Source organism: Dunckerocampus dactyliophorus, chromosome 21, assembly GCF_027744805.1.
Source record: "Dunckerocampus dactyliophorus isolate RoL2022-P2 chromosome 21, RoL_Ddac_1.1, whole genome shotgun sequence".
Lineage (NCBI taxonomy): Eukaryota > Metazoa > Chordata > Actinopteri > Syngnathiformes > Syngnathidae > Dunckerocampus > Dunckerocampus dactyliophorus.
In genome coordinates this window covers 8905715-8923579 of record NC_072839.1, presented here as the reverse complement: position 1 = coordinate 8923579, position 17865 = coordinate 8905715, and the positions used below count along the sequence as shown (strand labels likewise).

At 41.9% G+C, this 17865-nt stretch overlaps 1 protein-coding gene across 4 annotated transcripts in view; it reads left to right on the top strand.

Moving 5' to 3' along the window:
- Positions 1–6: 6 nt before the first annotated feature.
- Positions 7–17865, top strand: part of lmbr1 (limb development membrane protein 1) — a 33745-nt gene continuing 15886 nt past the window's right edge. For 2 of the 4 annotated variants that reach the window (XM_054765229.1, XM_054765228.1), the window contains exons 1-9: positions 7–211; positions 1548–1620; positions 1698–1737; positions 4202–4341; positions 4743–4846; positions 13202–13328; positions 14297–14365; positions 15269–15333; positions 15641–15713. In XM_054765229.1, the coding sequence (XP_054621204.1) occupies positions 149–211; positions 1548–1620; positions 1698–1737; positions 4202–4341; positions 4743–4846; positions 13202–13328; positions 14297–14365; positions 15269–15333; positions 15641–15713 (754 nt within the window). In that variant the 5' untranslated portion in view covers positions 7–148. Of the gene's footprint in view, positions 212–1547; positions 1621–1697; positions 1738–4201; positions 4342–4742; positions 4847–13201; positions 13329–14296; positions 14366–15268; positions 15334–15640; positions 15714–17865 lie in introns of those variants that run through there. The other 2 variants (XM_054765230.1, XM_054765231.1) reach the window with 2 other exon arrangements.

Genomic DNA, 17865 nt, shown 5'->3' with positions numbered 1-17865 from the left:
CTCGAAGAAAAGCGGGCTTGTTCATCCGGCTTTAGGTGTCTTTTTTCTGTTGTCGTCAAGGAAGAAAGACGGAAGTCACTGAGCAAAGGGATAGTTTGAGCTGCCATGTAGTGGAGTTTGTAACTCTCTGGAATGAGCAATATGAAGAATGGAAGCAGACGATGTTACTATCAGAGAGCAGAATTTCCACAGCCAAGTGAGGGAGTACATTGTAAGTAAAAGAGCGGCTAGTGAATGCTAGGCGGCTAACGACGTCCTCTAATAGTCGGTGGCTAATGCTAGTTAGCTGGAGCTGTCAAAGCTGACATTTTACACCAGAATTGATAGAGGTCCTCGTGTCGGGTCTCTCGCTACATCAATGTATTATTCGCTGACGTTCACATTTTAGCGAATGTTTACTACTAACTGAATGTTACTGTCATTTTAAATGAAACAACTATGACTTAAATGCCAACAGAGGCGTGTGTGAAGTACACAGCCACAGGAACAGCGATTTGAAACACTAATAACTTCATATTTGTTGACAAGATATGCTATATGGCCTGTCCCTTCAATGGTTATGCAGTGGGAGCCACACTTTTCACTTCACAAATATATAGTGTTTATTGTGTGGATTGCTTTGTAGCCAGTAAACATGACGTTGTGTCCTCGGGGCTCCATGTTGACACAGAAACCATAAAATTAGATTAGTGCCAGTAATCAGGTTGAGGTGGGATAAGGTGTCACCAGTCTGCTAAACAAAAATAGACCGTTATATATTCATTACATCGTCCTTATGCCACCATCAGCCCTTCATTCTTTTGTCAATAACGTAATATGCATGCATGATGCTCCTGTTATTAAACCCCTGTTTATGCATCAAAAATATGCTCACGATGGCACCCACATGACAAAAAATTTAATTACTGGGTGTAGGCACTAATAACATTTTTGTCTTGACTTCATGTCCCATTTAGATGTGAAATACTGACCTTCAGTGTTGACCGGTGCATGGTCACAGCATGAAATACACCTGCACATTCAACCTAACAACACTGACACAGCTCTTGTATTAGTTGTCATTAGATAATGCAGGTTTGGAGGGGAGAGGCGAGCGTTGCTGTTATCTCCTCCCAGAGTGTTGTGTCTTGTGTTTGTGCCACTTTATCAGCTGTGAGCACCTGATTGCTTCCACGCAGCAGCAGCAGCAGCAGGGCATGTGGTGACTTTGGACAGGCTGAGTCATGCCGTGATACCAACAGGCTCGGACTGTGACCACTTGAGCGACACTGACACGCTGCCAAGTGCTTAAGTGGCAGCTTCTAACATTAGTGCCATCCCGGCCGCTGTCACAGAAGGAGGGGGGAATGTGGAATGGGATCTATCTGGAAGCATATTTAGACGCTACAAACATCTTGTGAGCCCCGTTATGCATCCGTGACCAGCTTTGGCTGAATTAGTGTCATAAAACATGTACGTGTTGATCTTTCACATATTAAATTGCACGCGCTCCCCCTTTAGCCTTAATGAGGAAAAGCCGTCTTTTGACTCATTTCTACTCATTTCAGATTTGCTTCCTCCTGTTTGCTGTACTCTACATTGTCTCCTACTTCATCATCACCAGATATAAGAGGAAGACGGGTTAGTGCAACATCAAGGCAGTTGTCCCTGTGTGGACTTGTTGACACTTAATATGCTTTATGTGCTCTACTTCACAGATGACCACGAGGACGAAGATGCTGTTGTCAACAGAATATCGTGAGTTTATTTGTTGAAAGCAGAAGATGGCTTTTATTTTACGAACCGACTGTGTGAACACAGTTCTTAACACATTCAGTCCCAGCCTTTAATCCCTTCAGTACCGGCCGTTTTAGACAATTTTGACAGATCTTTCAAGGCGCACAAACTATTTTGTTCTATGTCTATGTAAACATGGACCCTATCAAAAGAAAGATGAGACTCCCGTCTTTCATTGGAAAAAACAGTTTGTTTCTACCTTTTTCCGTTCTTTAGTAATGAGCAGTAGAACATAGGTACGTTTCAGGAAAATATCACTTCCCAACCAGAAAAGGGAGAAGACCAGCGTTTTGTGAAAAGATACATTTCAAGCATAACTTTCACTTTGACACAAATATTTTTTACTTTTGTGACAATTCAAATATCTAAACAACTATACCAACACAAAAAGGGGTTGCTTTACATCAAAATAAGAATTTATTAACAAATATAACACCATGAACTAGTTACAATTTTCATATTTGGAACTGAACTATGTGTGTGCATGTGTGTGCATGTGTTAAAGTTTCCCTGCAATGTGTGACCTTCTGCACGCTACACTGCTCCTTGCTCTCTCATGTCCTCCCAACGTTGTTGGGATTGAATGAGTTAATGAATGAACAGATCCATCACAGCAGTGGTATCCAAATTGCGGCCCGGGGGCCATTTACGACAATCTGCTGTTTTTTTTTTTTTAATTGTACCTCAGCACATTCCAAAAATATGATTAAACAGGAACATGGAAAAAACAACTGCAAAAATTGAGAAAAAAAGAGCAGTGATTTTATAAGACTAACGTTGAAATAGTATGGTAAAGTCACAATATTTGGAGGAAAAACAGTATGAAGTTGAAATATTAAAGACTAAAATATGTAATTTAAAAAAAAGGAGTAATATCAGAAACAAAACAGATTAAAGTTGCAATTTTTGGAAAATTAGATTGGGTTACAATCCTACAACAACAAAGTCAAAATGTTATGAGAATAAAGACATTACAACATTAAAAGAAAAAATATATGAGAAGAAAGCTGAAATATTTGTAAAACATATTTTTAAAAAGTGTAATGTAAGGAGAAGAAGTTGTTACTATTAATATACGTTGCTACCAATAACACAAAGCTCAGATGCAGGCTTTTTTTTTTTTTTAAATATTAAAAAACGTCTTTGCATTTCTACGTTTTTTTAAATTTTTATTTTTAAATCCTTTGTTTCAATCGCATTCGATCGACTTTTCTACCACCTTTGTTTACACATTTTGCCTGGCTCTCATTTCTTCTGTCGCTCTGGTGGCAGCTGGCTAGCCTAGCTAGGTATAGTCATCCACCTAACCTCTGGTTCACGGAGTCCAAATGTGACTTTTTTTTTTTTTTAACCAACCACTTTGATTTTTTCTTGAAAACAAACAAGCAATGCTGTTCATTTGGAGCTCATTTTTGGCCCACAATGAAGCTGCAAGTGGCTGTCACGTTCATGGGATACGTGCTAACTAACTTTTTAAAAATGTCACTAATCAACCTTGCTCTCTTCGCTCTGATTTTGAGTAGCTCATATAAGTAGCTCATATTTGCTCCAACTCTTCTATTCTTATAATTCATCAATTCAGACAGGATGCCTGTGTTTAATGACAAATGACCACAAAGCAGCATAAAGACAACAAGCACACTGTTTGAGTGGAGATCTGCTTTGTAAATAAAGTCCAATTGAAATGTTGGCAGTCACATAAATAGCTCACCCCTTTTTTTTTTTTTTTTGTCAAAGTAGCTTTAATACTGCTGGAAGTTGTGATATCATAAACATGCACACTCACTTTATACCCTTTTATAGTGTCCTCTTTAAGCAGGACAGATTTCAATAAGAAAGATATTACAATTGTTATTTTATTCTGCTAATTGTGTTATTTTTCACAAAACAATATATATTACTGAACAATGAATTTATAGTACATTATTTGTTCCACACAATTAAAGGCAACCCCAACAAGCAGTTTGGGTGTCCCTTAATTATTTTTACAGACGTTGGCAGCCCCACCAGTTAGTTTTCCCGTTTTATTTTATTATTAGGGCTGTGGAATGATTAAAAATTGTAATCCGATTAGTCACCATGCTACCAGTGTCCACCAGCTGAGGGCAATGGTGCTCTAGTGCAAGGCTAAATGATGCTAAACCTCTGAAGATGCAAGTTGCACTGTCTGGAAAATCACACAAGTGTTTTGTTAGCGGACTTCTGATGACGGTAACAAGTGAACCACAACATTAGCCTTATTTACCAAACTAAGAGGTGCAAAATATTAGAACCACCAAACTCAAGAAGTGGCGAGCAAGTTTGAACTGTACAGTATGTTCATTTTGTGATTGCACTCCACTGCCCGCATGTGGAAAGGAACTTAATGCAAGCATAATCATTTACACTAAACTCTTTGCTGCATCTTTGTGCGTTTCTTCTGCAGTTTATACTTGTGCACCTTCACCCTCGCAGTCTCGGGTGGCGCCGTCTTCCTGCTGCCCTTCTCAATCATTAGCAATGAGATCCTCCTGTCCTTTCCAAAAAGCTACTACATCCAGTGGCTCAATGGCTCCCTCATTCACGGTCAGTACATCTCGCAGCTCTGATCTACATTGGTCTTGCCTTTCCTGTGATTCACTGTATTTTTAGATAGTAACAAATTTGATTTTCTTCCAAGTCAAGCAAACGAACCTGATACTGTGTTCATATGTATGAGGTTACTAACGGCATGAAAGCAACTTCAAGTGTGATTTTTTTTTTCCCAACCGACTTCCCAGCGTTCATGAATGCAGCATAAACAGAGCAAAGCCAACGCAACACAATGTGGTGCTGTGTTGCTGTAGCCACCAGAGGGCGGTAGAGTCCATCACATAGCAGTCATACCAGTCTTCTCCCAAAGAGAAGGCCTTGCCTGACTGCTCTATGATAACATTAATCTTCAATTAAATTTGGTAATAATTGATCCAATACTGTATTTTGTTCAGGTCTGTGGAATTTGGTGTCACTCTTCTCCAACCTTTGCCTCTTTGTCCTGATGCCCTTTGCCTATTTCTTCTTGGAGTCGGAGGGATTTGCCGGATCTAAAAAGGTAGATATTTGAAACGTTTTCTACATGTTTGTGAATGCTGTGCTTGTGGCAGCAGGTGCCTGGTCGTTGCCCTCTAGCTGACTCACGCCACTGACCGTAAGCGCCAGCACACAAGGCTCATTAAGCATGAAAGTCTGAATCTGGTCTTCACCCAGCGCCACGTCCTGACAAGGCCTTCCAATAAGGCCATAGGCTGCAAACGCTTCAACACTGCTGATTTAAAGCCTGATTCTTTGTCGCCCCCCCCCCAAAAAATAAAACTTCAAAAGGACAGGCTAATAATCGAGTTGTAAGGCTCGGCGAACTTCCTCGTTTAATTGATTACCCTCCCCACCACCGTCACAACCAGCCTCAAAAAAAAAAAAAAGAAAAAAAAAAGGAGGCTGGGGGCTCGTGTTCCAAACGTCCATAAAGTGTCAGCGACATGACAGCACAATAGAAGATTTACTTTTAATACACCTCTATCCTGTGTCACAGTTTGAAACGGCCCTGCTTTATGTCGCCCTGGCAAAAAGCACATAAAATGTCTCTGTACTGTAGTTGCTCTTTTTGTTCTTCGCCACACTAATTTGTTTAGGCCCGATTTATCCAGTGGAAGCTGGGAAGCTGGGAAGCGAGGGAGGGCCTCATTGGCTTTTTGTTCTCCCTCCTTTCTCTTTCTTGCTACCAACCTGCCATTAAGGAGCTTTAAGGCCAGCTCTGTTCAATGTTGAGCTGCACATCTGCCTATGTTTGTAATATATGTCTGTATTCATGTATGTATTAACCAGGGGTGTCCAAACTTTATCCAGCGAGGGCCACACGAGAGCCACTTTGATATTTTGTAAGCAGCATGCTAAGAACTTAATATATTTCAAGAAACCACTGCATCTCAGCTTTGTGATGTTGGTGAAAACGCACATTAATAGAACACTATTTTTTCCCCCATTTATGCTGTTTTTTAAAAAATTTTCTTCTCATAATATTTTGACTTTATTCTTATAACTTTTGCCCCAATCTAATTTTCCAAAAATTACAACTTTATTTTGTTTTGTTTCTCATAATATTAAGACTTAAAAAAATAATATACTAATAATAATGTTAATAGTAACAATAATAATATTTTTCCTTTAATACATTTTAACTGTATAATATGACAATAATAATACAATATGATATTTTTCCTCATAATATTCTGAGTTTATTCTCGCCGCATTTTGCCTTTTTCTTTATTCTTGTAAAGTTACTGCTGATTTTTTTTATTGTTGCTGTTGTCTTTTTTTTGGTTAAATTATGTTATATTTATAATTATATTATTACATCATATTTTAGTTACAATGTATTGAAAAACAGTCGCAGGCCGCACATGGCCCCCGGGCTGCATTTTGGACACTGCTGATATAAACACATGGATGAAGGTAGCGCCAAATCTATGTGTGGCAATCAAGATTTACTCATGGCGGGCCGCCACAAGTGAATAAATTAATGTATGGGGAAAAACTGTGCATGCACACACAACGTTGCCAACTATAATGTAATCGCTTCTCTGTAGTCCCATGCATGTGTGCGTCTGTGGGTTGTGGGGTCTGGGCTGACCAAACAAACACGTGCATACATACATGCATGCGTGCAGCGTAGCCGTGTTGCAATCACTCCTCCGCAGTGACATTTCACACTTTCATAATCTACAAATCTAATTTAGTCCAAATAAAGAGGTGTCATCCAATACAAGCAATACAGAAAGCAGGTGACAAATTGGAAACGTGACCATGTAGAGACAGAAATGACATGCTGTCATGAAAATGTATTCATTTGAACAAAATAACAATGTATAGATCTCTACTACACGAGAGGTATCCTTAAAGCGCTCATGACAAAAAAAATGTTTGAAAAAGTATTCACATAATGAAGTGTTTTTGTCATACTGCTGTCATCCTCTAGTAAACAACTATAAAACAAGTGAAATGAAGTTGAGATGATCAAATGCCCCCCAGCGAGTTTTCGGAAACCACCGCCATCTTGGCTGTGACGTCACACCAAGAACACTTTCTGGCAACCAGATTAAAACACAGCCATGGACATATGTGCATATACACACAGTGAAGAAAGTGAAACAATTACAACAATAACACAATAACATTCACTGATATTGTATTGTGATGAGTAGTTATTAATACATTGTAGTTATTAATACATTGTATTAGTACATTGTTACTACATACACTGGTGTGAAAAGTATGATTCAAGAGTACAAATAATATACAGAGGTGTGAAAAAGTGTTTGCCCCCTTCCAGATTTCTTTTTTTTGTGTGTTTGTCACACTTAAATGTTTTAGATCATCAAACAAATTTAAATGTTAGTCAATGACAACCCCCCCCCCCAACATAACTAAACTGAGATTAATTGAGATCTATCAGTCTGGAAAAGGTTGTAAAGCCATTTCTAAAGCTTTGGGACTCCAGGGAACCACAGTGAGAGCCATTATGCACAAATGGCGAAATCGTGGAACTGTGTTGAACCTTCCCAGGAGTGGCCGGCCAACTCATCCAAGAGGTCACAAAAGACCCACACTCCTTTAAGGTCAGTGTTCATGACTCCATCATAAGAAAGACACTAGGCACTGCTGAACAAAAAGAATGTAAGGCTCGTCTCAAAACATTTTGATGAGCCACAAGACTTTTGGGAAAATCCTGTCTGACGAGACAAAAGTTACATTACATCTTGCGTAAAAGTAACGCCGCATTTCAGAAAAATAATATCATACCAACAGTAAAATATGGTTGGAAGACTTGCTGTGATAAATGGAACCATGAATTCTGCTGTCTACCAAAAAATCCTGATGGAGAATGTCCGGCCATCTGTTGGTGACCTCAAGCTGAAACCAACTTGGGTTCTGCAGCAGGACAATGATCCAAAACACACCAGCAAGTCCACCTCTGAATGGCTGAAGAAAAACAAAATGAAGACTTTGGAGTGGCCTAGTCAAAGTCCTGACCTGAATCCTATTGAGATGCTGTGGCATGACCTTAAAAATGTGCTTCGTGCTGAAAAACCCTCCAATGTGGCTGAATTACAACAATTCTGCAAAGATGAGTGGGCCAAAATTCCTCCACAGCGCTGTAAGAGACTCATTGCAAGTTATCACAAACGCTTGATTGCAGTTGTTGCTGCTAAGGGTGACCCAACCAGTTATTAGGTTTAGGGGGCAATCACTTTTTAACACAGGGTCATGTAGGTTTGGATTTTTTTCTCCCCTAATAATAAAAAGTTTCATTTAAAAACTGCATTTTATGTTCAGTTGTGTTGTCATTGACTAATATTTAAAATTGTTTGATGATCTGAAAGATTTAAGTGTGACAAACACTTTTCACACCACTGTATGTAGAAGGAAAAATGTGTATTTTCCTGCCACCTTGGCATGCTTTTCCACAGTCTTTTCGGTTTTGACTTTTTGTTTATTTCCATCTGCATCAGTGCTAGTGTTTTCCCCAGTGTGGGTCAAGGAAACAAAGTCGAGGCAGCTGATGGTAGAAGCCCCCTCCATGTAATACACATTCAGTCCCAAACTTTCCTTTTATCTGAGGTACATTATCGACGAACTGAAATGTACCGAACATAGTAGCGAAGGATGTGATGCGGTGAATGGCGTCGTTTGGAAATGTGAACAGGCTTGCTTTATCAGCTCGAGTGTTTTAAGCAAAAGCCTGCCACACAACGAGCGGGCATAATGTTGTAAAAATATACAAAAACAACAAAAAATGCACTGCAATAGTAAGAAATTATGTATTCCATGTGTATCTGAGAGGTACAGTTCTCCCAGTGACGTCACTTCCTCCTCCTATTCCTCTCGGAGAGGATTGTTTTGAAAAATGTAACAAATAGTAAACATATCAACATTCCAGCACATATCTACTATGGGAAATGTGCTTTTCAGTCTTATTCACATTTTGGTGTCACTTTAAATGTACTTTGGAAAAAATGTAACAAAATTAAAATTAATTTGACCCAATTTTTTGGGAGTTGTGGGTGCGCTAAAATAACGCTGGTGAAACGCTGACCATGTATGTATGTATATTTCTATGTATGGCATGCATGTGCTGAAGGAAGGGGTGGAGGCCACCCTCCCCTTTTAGCAAAAAGGCCAGTCAATCATGTGGCTAACAGAAGTTTGATTTTGTTATACAGCCATATTACGCCTCTATGCCAATAACGCTATGAGAGCGCAATGTCGTAAGGTTTTATGTGGCATTTGAAGCTTGTGCACAGGGAGCTCCCTCTGACTGCGGAAATGAAGCCAATGATGGATTTAACGGCTAATGTCGCGAGTCAGCCTTTTCATGTGGCCGCGTTTGCCTTTGACGACGCACTAAAAGACGCCACGAGACGGGACAAAGATGGAAACGTGGAGTGTTTTTTTAAACTTTAACTGTTCACCTCGTTCTCTGGAGTGATTCATCGTGTTACAAATTGTCCAAATTGTGGATGTATCAGTGTGACTTGATGTTATGATCCGAGGTTTATTTGCTGCTGTAAAATGTCTCCCGCTTTTACTGCCGGGTGCTCAAATGCTTGCAGAAGAGCTTTAAAGGTCATTCTTCAGTTCAGGATCATTTTGTTAAAATAACATTTGCCCCACTGCATCTTACGTATTAAAAACAAACATGTTTTTATGTTTTCAAGCACCAGTGGCATTATCATAACGTCCGCATGTTTTGACTTGGCTGAAACTGTTTCTATTTATTATCGTGGAATTAATAAAAGCTTTAATTACCCGATGTGATGAGTGGGATATCTTCAAGCTATATTTACTAAAAACAAGCTGCTAGCCTGCACATGTGCGCAAACCTTCTTTGTGGTTACTTCTCTCCAGTGATGAGCACAGCGGAACCTCGCGAGTCGAATGACCCGAAGCTTGTACAATTCACAACTGAAACACATTTCGGGAATATTTTGCCTCTAAAAGGACTGCAAACAAGATGGCAACGTCAGAGGACTTCAAGTGCAAGTGTTATGATAGTGAGGGTTGGAAGAGACGGGAAGGGCACGGTGCTGATATTATGGAAGCCGTTTGATAAGCGTGCAATGAGAAAGTGCTTGAGTGCAGCGTGGTCGGTGTGGAAATGTGTTTGATGGTAAAAGCCGTTGGAACGAGCGTGACCCCTTGAGTGACCCAGCAAACGGCCAGCAGGTTTCATCTGGCAGTTAAAGAAACTCCTCATCAATCTCATCCTAAGCTTTAACCCGCCGATGATGAGGAGTGTGTTTATTGTGGAGGGAGGGGTGGGGGCAAGAAAACGTCTGGCGTGGTGTTACTAAGATACTGGTCTTTGTTGGCGCTCCACAATGGGGGCCTGGATATTTATTTCAAATCTCCTGAACATGCAGACATTTTTCCCAGGCCTTCTTTCGTCAGGGCCGGCCGGGAATATAAAGTGGTGTTTACATACCTTTCTTTAAGGTCACAATGTCTCCCTAAAGCTGTCCGTTACAATGTTGGTTGCCATGGTAACATATTAGCTTGAGCTTGGAGGTCTTGGAAAAAAGAACAAGCGAGTTGCTCAGGTTTTTTTTCCTTCCTCCTTGAATGAGTGAGTTTTGCTGGAGCGTCCTGTGGCCGCTTTAAATCAAGATGTCATTGATTATACAGAATGCAACCCTGGAAGGACACCTACAGGAAGTGAAGGCGTCTTTCCAGCTTCCACTTCTTTGAGTCCGTTGGTGAGGTCAGAGGTCACTAATGTTGGACCTGTTCTAGTTCTTCCACACCAAAGTCATCCCAGCATGTCTACATGGACCTTGCTTCGTGCACTGAAGCAACTAATGGCTCTGGTGATTGATTGATTGATGATGAGGTGTGTCTTCATCATGTTTGTTGATGAAAAGAAACATGGATGTTGGTTCTCTCACGCTTCTCGCCCTTACAGCTACTTGTAATCAGAACAAGCTGCGGTCACTTCGGCCGGACTTGTTTTCAGCGGTCATGTTTGAACAATACGACGTGGTGCCGATCATTTTCCATGCGCTGGCGTGGTTTTTGAGAAGTCTTATTAAGAGGCTTTAGAAGTCCATTGCACGGCTTTTTACAGGCTAGCATCCGTGTCCTCTGCTTTGCGTCTCCCACACGGTCATTGTAGCGCGGCCCTCAGCTTGAACGATGCGCTAATAAGGTCCTCAGGCATCTGGCATGTCTTTAGCCCCCCCCTCCCTCACTTACACTCTTGGCCCTTGTTCCACACGCCTCTGACAGCCAGCAGAAGGACGGTCCGTGGGATGATCTCCTCCTGCTGACCCGCTAAGGATTGATGGCAGGAATTTGGAAGCTGAACTGTCTTCTGTTGTGTGGACAACACTGACATTTCGTCTCTTGTCCATGTCAGATCATGCTTCTGTTATCCAATTTTACTTTGCTGTTGCTCTGATCCATACACACTTTTCTTGGAAGTTATTCCGCTGGTGTACAAGCGGAGCGGCTGCTAACCAGCCCCTCGCTCGATGTCACTGCGAGGATCGGGGGATGCTGAATATTTCAGAGCTGCTATATTTAGCGCCAGCTACACAATTAGAATGGCAAGAATAGAAACTTCCTTTGCTTTTTTTATTCTCTTTCTGCTGCCAGCCTTCACCGCTTGACAGTATTCTTTTGATGGGTGACGTCTTCATTGGACCTGCCTATTTATAAACCTTTTTTTTTCTGGTGAGAACAAAAGCACAGAGTTGAGTTGCTGATAAGAATAAAAGAGGCTACTTGGAGCTTAAACGTAGGGCTGATAGTAGCATAGACAACATTGCCTTTGCCCTAAATGATGTGAATGGCTAATGTTTTGAGGCTTATAAATGATTGAGAGGCCTATCTAAAGGGAATACACCTTCAGCATGGCATGGCCAGCTCTCTTAAGGTGGAGCGGTGCGCTTGAGCGGCCACCGGCCTCCCTGTGGCTCCTTCCTGTCCTGGTGCATCCTTAAGAGAGCGCGTGTGGGACGTGGTTGCGGTCCCTGAAAGCATTCCTCTCTCTCACCTCTCCTCGATCCTCTCCTGGGAGACAGATGCGCTCAGACGCCGACTCCTTTCCTCCGCCAGTCGCTCTCCATGTCCTCCTTTTGCATTTACACTGCACTCCGCCCTGTGAGGCGCTTGGTTGCGCAAATCAGCACAAGGCCAAGTTCATCTCTTGTGTCAGCTCTGTGTGTGTAGATCTGCATGGACGCTGCCAGTGGTTTCCTGAGTTATTATGCTTATTTAAATCCATGAAATCTCTTGAGGCTAATTTCATGCCTGCTTAGGTCTCAAACGGCCCGCTTCCCTCGCTCACCCCTCTAATGTTGCCTGTCAAGTGAGTGCAGTGTCCAGCTTGGCCACATTGGGGCACTCCACAACCTGCCCGCCTTCCTGGCTGCTGGCTCTAGAAAATGCTCTCACTGAGGCTTTCACTGTCAAAGCAGAGCTGAGGTGAGAGGCTTATCCAAACTGTGAAATGACAAATCCTCGCACCGGCAAGTCACTACTGTTTGCAGGAGTGTGTGTTTATGAAGGCGCACCGTTTGGCTGTTTGGCCTTGTTGGAGGTCTGCAGTTTGCATTGTGGAGGGTGCAGGTGATTTCCATACATTTAAGAAGAAAAACAGCCTGTCTGATTGAGTTTGCACAATTTAAACCATTTGCACTCTTTAAAGGCTAGCTCCTGATTAGCAGGGGCAACTTTCAAAGGGAGACCCCCTTTGTGTACCTGTTGGCGAACGCTGAACAGCGCCCGCACTGCCATCTCTGTTAGCTGCTAACAAATTGCTCATGTGCAGCCAATTTATGCAGAGCGCCCTTGTTAGCGTGCGCCTGGCCGCCTAGCTGACATGTCTACACCAGCGCCTATCTATCTTGCCGTGCTAGACAGCCTGGCTCTCCAGCAGTGGGGGGAATGGAAACTGTGTGAACAGGTAGAGGGCCACTTTATTAACCACTCAGCAGTTTGTGACCCGGAAAACCCAAATTACCCCAAAAGCCTCTCGTCTGCGCGACCCAGGATACAGCGGTGCTAGAGGAGCTCCTAATCGGCCCCAGATGGGAGGCCTGCTCTTGATCGAAGACAGTAGCTGACCCGGCCGGCTTTCATGCCCCCCTTCTTTTTTCATTTCACCTATGCCAGCGGCCCTTAGAGCCGCTTTATAGAGCGCAATATGTGTGTATAAAAGAGCTGTTTTACGCAGGCGTCCGTGGGAGCGTTTATGTCATGTTTGTGTGCTGAGAACGTGTGGCTGGATGAGAGGAAGAGGCATGTCAAGGCAAATGAAAACATGACATCTGATGTGAGCTTTTATGATCTGTGGCAAGACTTTGCAAATACTCTGCATCATACTGATTGCACTTCTTAAATTGTCTCCCAGGGCATTAAAGCGCGCATTCTAGAGACCTTTGTGATGCTCTTCTTGCTGGCTCTGCTCATCCTGGGTATCGTGTGGGTGGCATCAGCGCTCATTGACAATGATGCTGCCAGCATGGAGTCGCTCTACGGTATGAACTTTTTTTTAAAAACTTTTTATCTATACAGAATGTAGGGGTGCAACAATACACGTATCTGTATCGAACCGTGTGGTGTAGTGGTCTTGATTGAATACGACTAGGAATCGAACAATACTGTAACCCAAGTCACAAACGTCGCATGACATCAAATCTCCGCAGGCGGCATGTATGTTATCCAAATTCTGGATAAAATAACTCAGCTATAAGATACATAAACATACAATAAAAAGGATTGGATTTGTAGCTGGTTCCATGCAAAATGTACAAAAAAGTGTAAATTAATAATAAACAATAATACATTTGATAGAAAAGCGCTTTTCGAGAAACCTCACAATAAAACAAAGGAAATCTATTTTTCTACACTTGTTTTTATTGTTGCCATTATTTTATGATGAGTTGGGAAAAAAATCTTCTGATGCTTAAATTTTTTATGTGTTGCCTTGACTTCAGCTTTATTGTCATTTCGATACGTGTTTTTGTTTATTTTATAATAATTTTATAATTGTAATGTTGAATAGCAAACTGGATGTGTACATGAACTGTGGAAATAATGAACACTGTAGTTTGAACAGAACTATTGGTGGATTATATTTAATTATATTTATTGCCATGCTGAAGTGAATTTTAAATTATTTATTTTTTTACATGCTGCCGTTTTTGTTTTCTATGGTTCTAAGTTCTAAGCATGCACAGCAGAAAATTAGGCAGCTATACTGTAGGTGCACCGGATACATTTAATTTAAAAGCTGTACTTTTGAGTTGAATCAAATGAAATACAAGACAAAAAGGCGTGAAAATGTTTATGTATAAAAAAACATAAACAAACCGTTGAACCGTGACACTAAAGTATGGAACTAAAACGTGAATTTTCTGTATCGTTGCAACCCTATTACAATGTTTTATTTCTCTTTCTTTTTATTTGTGTATTTATATGAATAACAAAGAATTTGTCATTGCAGACCTCTGGGAGTTCTACCTACCGTATTTGTACTCCTGTATTTCTCTGATGGGAGGACTGCTGTTACTGAGTAAGCTTTCTACTTACATTGTATGTAGTCAAAACAGTGGTTTCCTCATACATGCACTAAAAATATCCTAATTCTTGCATGAACTGGGTTGAATGCAGGACTTTAAAACGCATGTAAACACCTTACTTCGATCGTATTTGACTTTAAATCGATCACCAGAGTGGGCTACCTAAGCATGCACCTGTCTCCATGGAGCGCTAACGGCATCAACAACATAACATTCACAAGCGAAGAAGAGAAGCCGCAGGGAGGACGACTGTGTACACCAACAAGGAGACGAATTAGAGCTACATACGCCGAAAGAAGTCAATATTTTTAAAGTGTATGGATAAACCTGCCTGCTCAACAATAATGGTTGGTAGTTAACTTAAAAAGTATGAATACATCTATTTCAGTGAGTCAGAATAACATTCACAAGGTGCAGCAGCTTCTTCATACGTTAATTAGCCAAGTAAGAATGGAATGTCCATATACAACAATTTACACGTCGTCATTGACATGTAATCCATCAATTCTCAAACATTCTCTGTGTAGCGGAAAGTTTGTTGTTAAATAATCAAAGCAAGCCATCACCTTGGTGATTTTTTTCTGTTTTTGAGGATCACCATAACCACAAAAACCAAAGCAGTCATTCACTCACTTTCAGACGCTAACAAGCACAAATAAGATCTGTTATCCATTATTGTCTTCCTCTACCCACATAGCTAAACAAGACGAAATGACCAACATCGTCCCCCTAGTGTTTAGGAGGCACATAGCATTTGGTGATGGAATTAGAGATGTACTTCACATAGAAGTGTGAAAAATGGGGACAAACCTATTTCAAGAATCGGACTGTTGTGGTGCAGGTGAAGGCAGTGAGTGGTGTCAGTTTGTCTAATGTGCTATTTGTCTTCTACATAGTGTGCACTCCTGTGGGATTGTCACGGATGTTCACTGTCATGGGCCAGTTACTCGTGAAGCCAACAGTAAGTCATTCATCAGCACTACGGACTCAAGTTCCGTACATAATGTCATACAATCTGGAAAAAATATCGCCTCTGAACAAGCCCAACAATGATATTATATACGTTACTTCAAAAAATGCTTGTCCACTTGAATGCAATTCTTAAAGGAGAACTTTAAAACAGTGAGGAGAGAGTCTGAAAGCTGTGGGTCTCAGGTCTTCATGCATCCAGCAGAGGACTACAAATACGTCACCAACTCATCCTTCCATCTGCCATCTCTCCAGTCCCACTTTGGGCCTAATTATAACCCATTTCATGTCCTCTTCAGATCCTGGAGGACCTGGATGAGCAGATTTACTGCATCCATTTGCAAGAGGAAGCCCTGCAGAGGAGATTAAACGGTATGTCTGTAGGAGATGTGTTGGCACATTAAAAGGGAGGGGTGAGGTCTGACGGCCCTATTGGGTGTGATGGAGCCACACTGGAATCAATTAGCAGACACACACACACACACACACACACACACACTCGACATGGACATGTCTCTGCCTCTCCATGACAAGACTGTGCTTTATGTTTGCGAAGATTTTGATGACGCATTCCCTTAAAGACACTCTCAGCGCTGGTAAAATGATGCATTTAATGTCAGGCTAGAATGGCTAATGGTATGTAAAGGAATCTTTGACAAGAACTTTTGGCTCACATCTGCAGTCACCGATTGACTTTTTGATACAGAAATTAAAAGAAGGCGTGCCCGCTCTGCCCTCTTTGACTTTGCTATCAAGCAAAAGTCTGAGGAAGTTTTTACCCCTAGCCTGCATTTCCTTTTCATGTCCCCCCCCCGCAAATTCCTTGTTAACACTGAATAATGTCAAGAAGCAGGAAGTATTTGGGCCACGTTCCAAAACTGACTTTAATATTAAGTCATGCATGCAACCAAGTGTACAAATGAAGAGGACGAGAGTCTTTTCACACCAGGGAGGTAAGGCAGATCAGGCCCTGATAGCGCATGTTTTTAAATACTACGCTGGCCTCCTCCATAGAGCGTCACCTGAGCGCCTCATTCCACACTTCCACGCTTTCAGCTAAATGACAGAATAATTGCAATCTCTTGCTGATCATGCCTGCAGCTCTTTCATGTATTCAAGGGCACAAAGGAGAACTGTGGTCATCATCTGAGCGACTTCAGCAGGGAATTGTCAGTCCTGAAGGTGTTTATGTACATATTGTGTACATGCTCACACACTAGCTTCAAAGCAGTGGAGGTTTTCTTGCCGTCTTGTAGTTCACGGAAAGTTCATGGGACACACACCAAAGTCAGTACTGACGTTGACTCAAAAGTCCACAGCAGTGCTCTAAGAGGGGCATGTGTCCTCTGCATTAGATTTATGGAAAGAATAATGAAGGTTATAGATGAGGAAACTCCATAGTATTGGGCTGTCTAAGGACGTACACACACTAGGTCAATTTTACTGTGCCTGGGCTCACACCGAAAGCACGACACATTCGGCTAGCTAGCTATTTAACTAGCATGCTATGCCTCTTTTGGCACGATTGGAAGAGGTCGTCTAGGGTGCGGCATGAATACATGTGCACGCACATGCGCAACGTAGTGGAGTCACACACAATGACTAATGCATTAGCTCATTGATAACCAACATAATTCATAATAGAAATAGAATCCATCCATCTTCTTCCGCTTATCCAAGGCATTCCCAAACCAGTTGAGAGATATAGTCTCTCCAAAGTGTCCAGGGTCTTCCCCCGAGGCCTCCTACCGGTCGGACGTGCTCCCGAGGGAGACGTCCGTGAGGCATCCTGACCAGATGCCTGAGCCACCTCACCTGGCTCCACAATGCGGAGGAGCAGAGGTTCTACTCCGAGTTTATCCCTGATGGGCCCAGCCAGAAAACTCATTTCGGCTGCTTGTACCCGCGATCTTGTCCTTTCGGTCATTGCCCAAAAGCTCATGACCATAGGTGAGGGTAGGAACGTAGATAACCGGTAAATTGGGAGCGTTGCCTTTCGGTTCAACAGAAATGGAATACAAAGACTCAAAATGATGTGAAAGTCGAATGCACAGCACATACACGTCCATTTACATCTTGCATGTAATTAATGGCACCTTCCACAGTATAAATTACCAGAATGACTTGAATAGAAAGACTGGAAATAATCCCCAAAGTCAGGGAAATTGCAGTAAAACTCCAGAATAGAGGTGATGGGACAAGCAAACCGTTCGGGCTTGAATGATCAGTGGGAACGCAGGCTTTCGGGGCCAGGAGAGGGAGGTGGAATCGTACCCAAGTCAATCACTGTAAGAACCGAGTTCAACAGGTAGTGTTGTGGAAATTCGGGTGCATGGACATAGTGTTGCGTTGCTAAAGTGTTGTCCTTGTAGGACCCTGACATGCAGACAACAGCACTTGTGTCCAGATGCTCTGCGGCACAACGACCTTGCCAGAGCCTCCGTTGTCTCAGTGTGCTCTTTTGCATATTTGCCAGTGACGTCATTGTAAGGAAGGTTAGAGAGGGTATGTGGCTTTGCTGGCT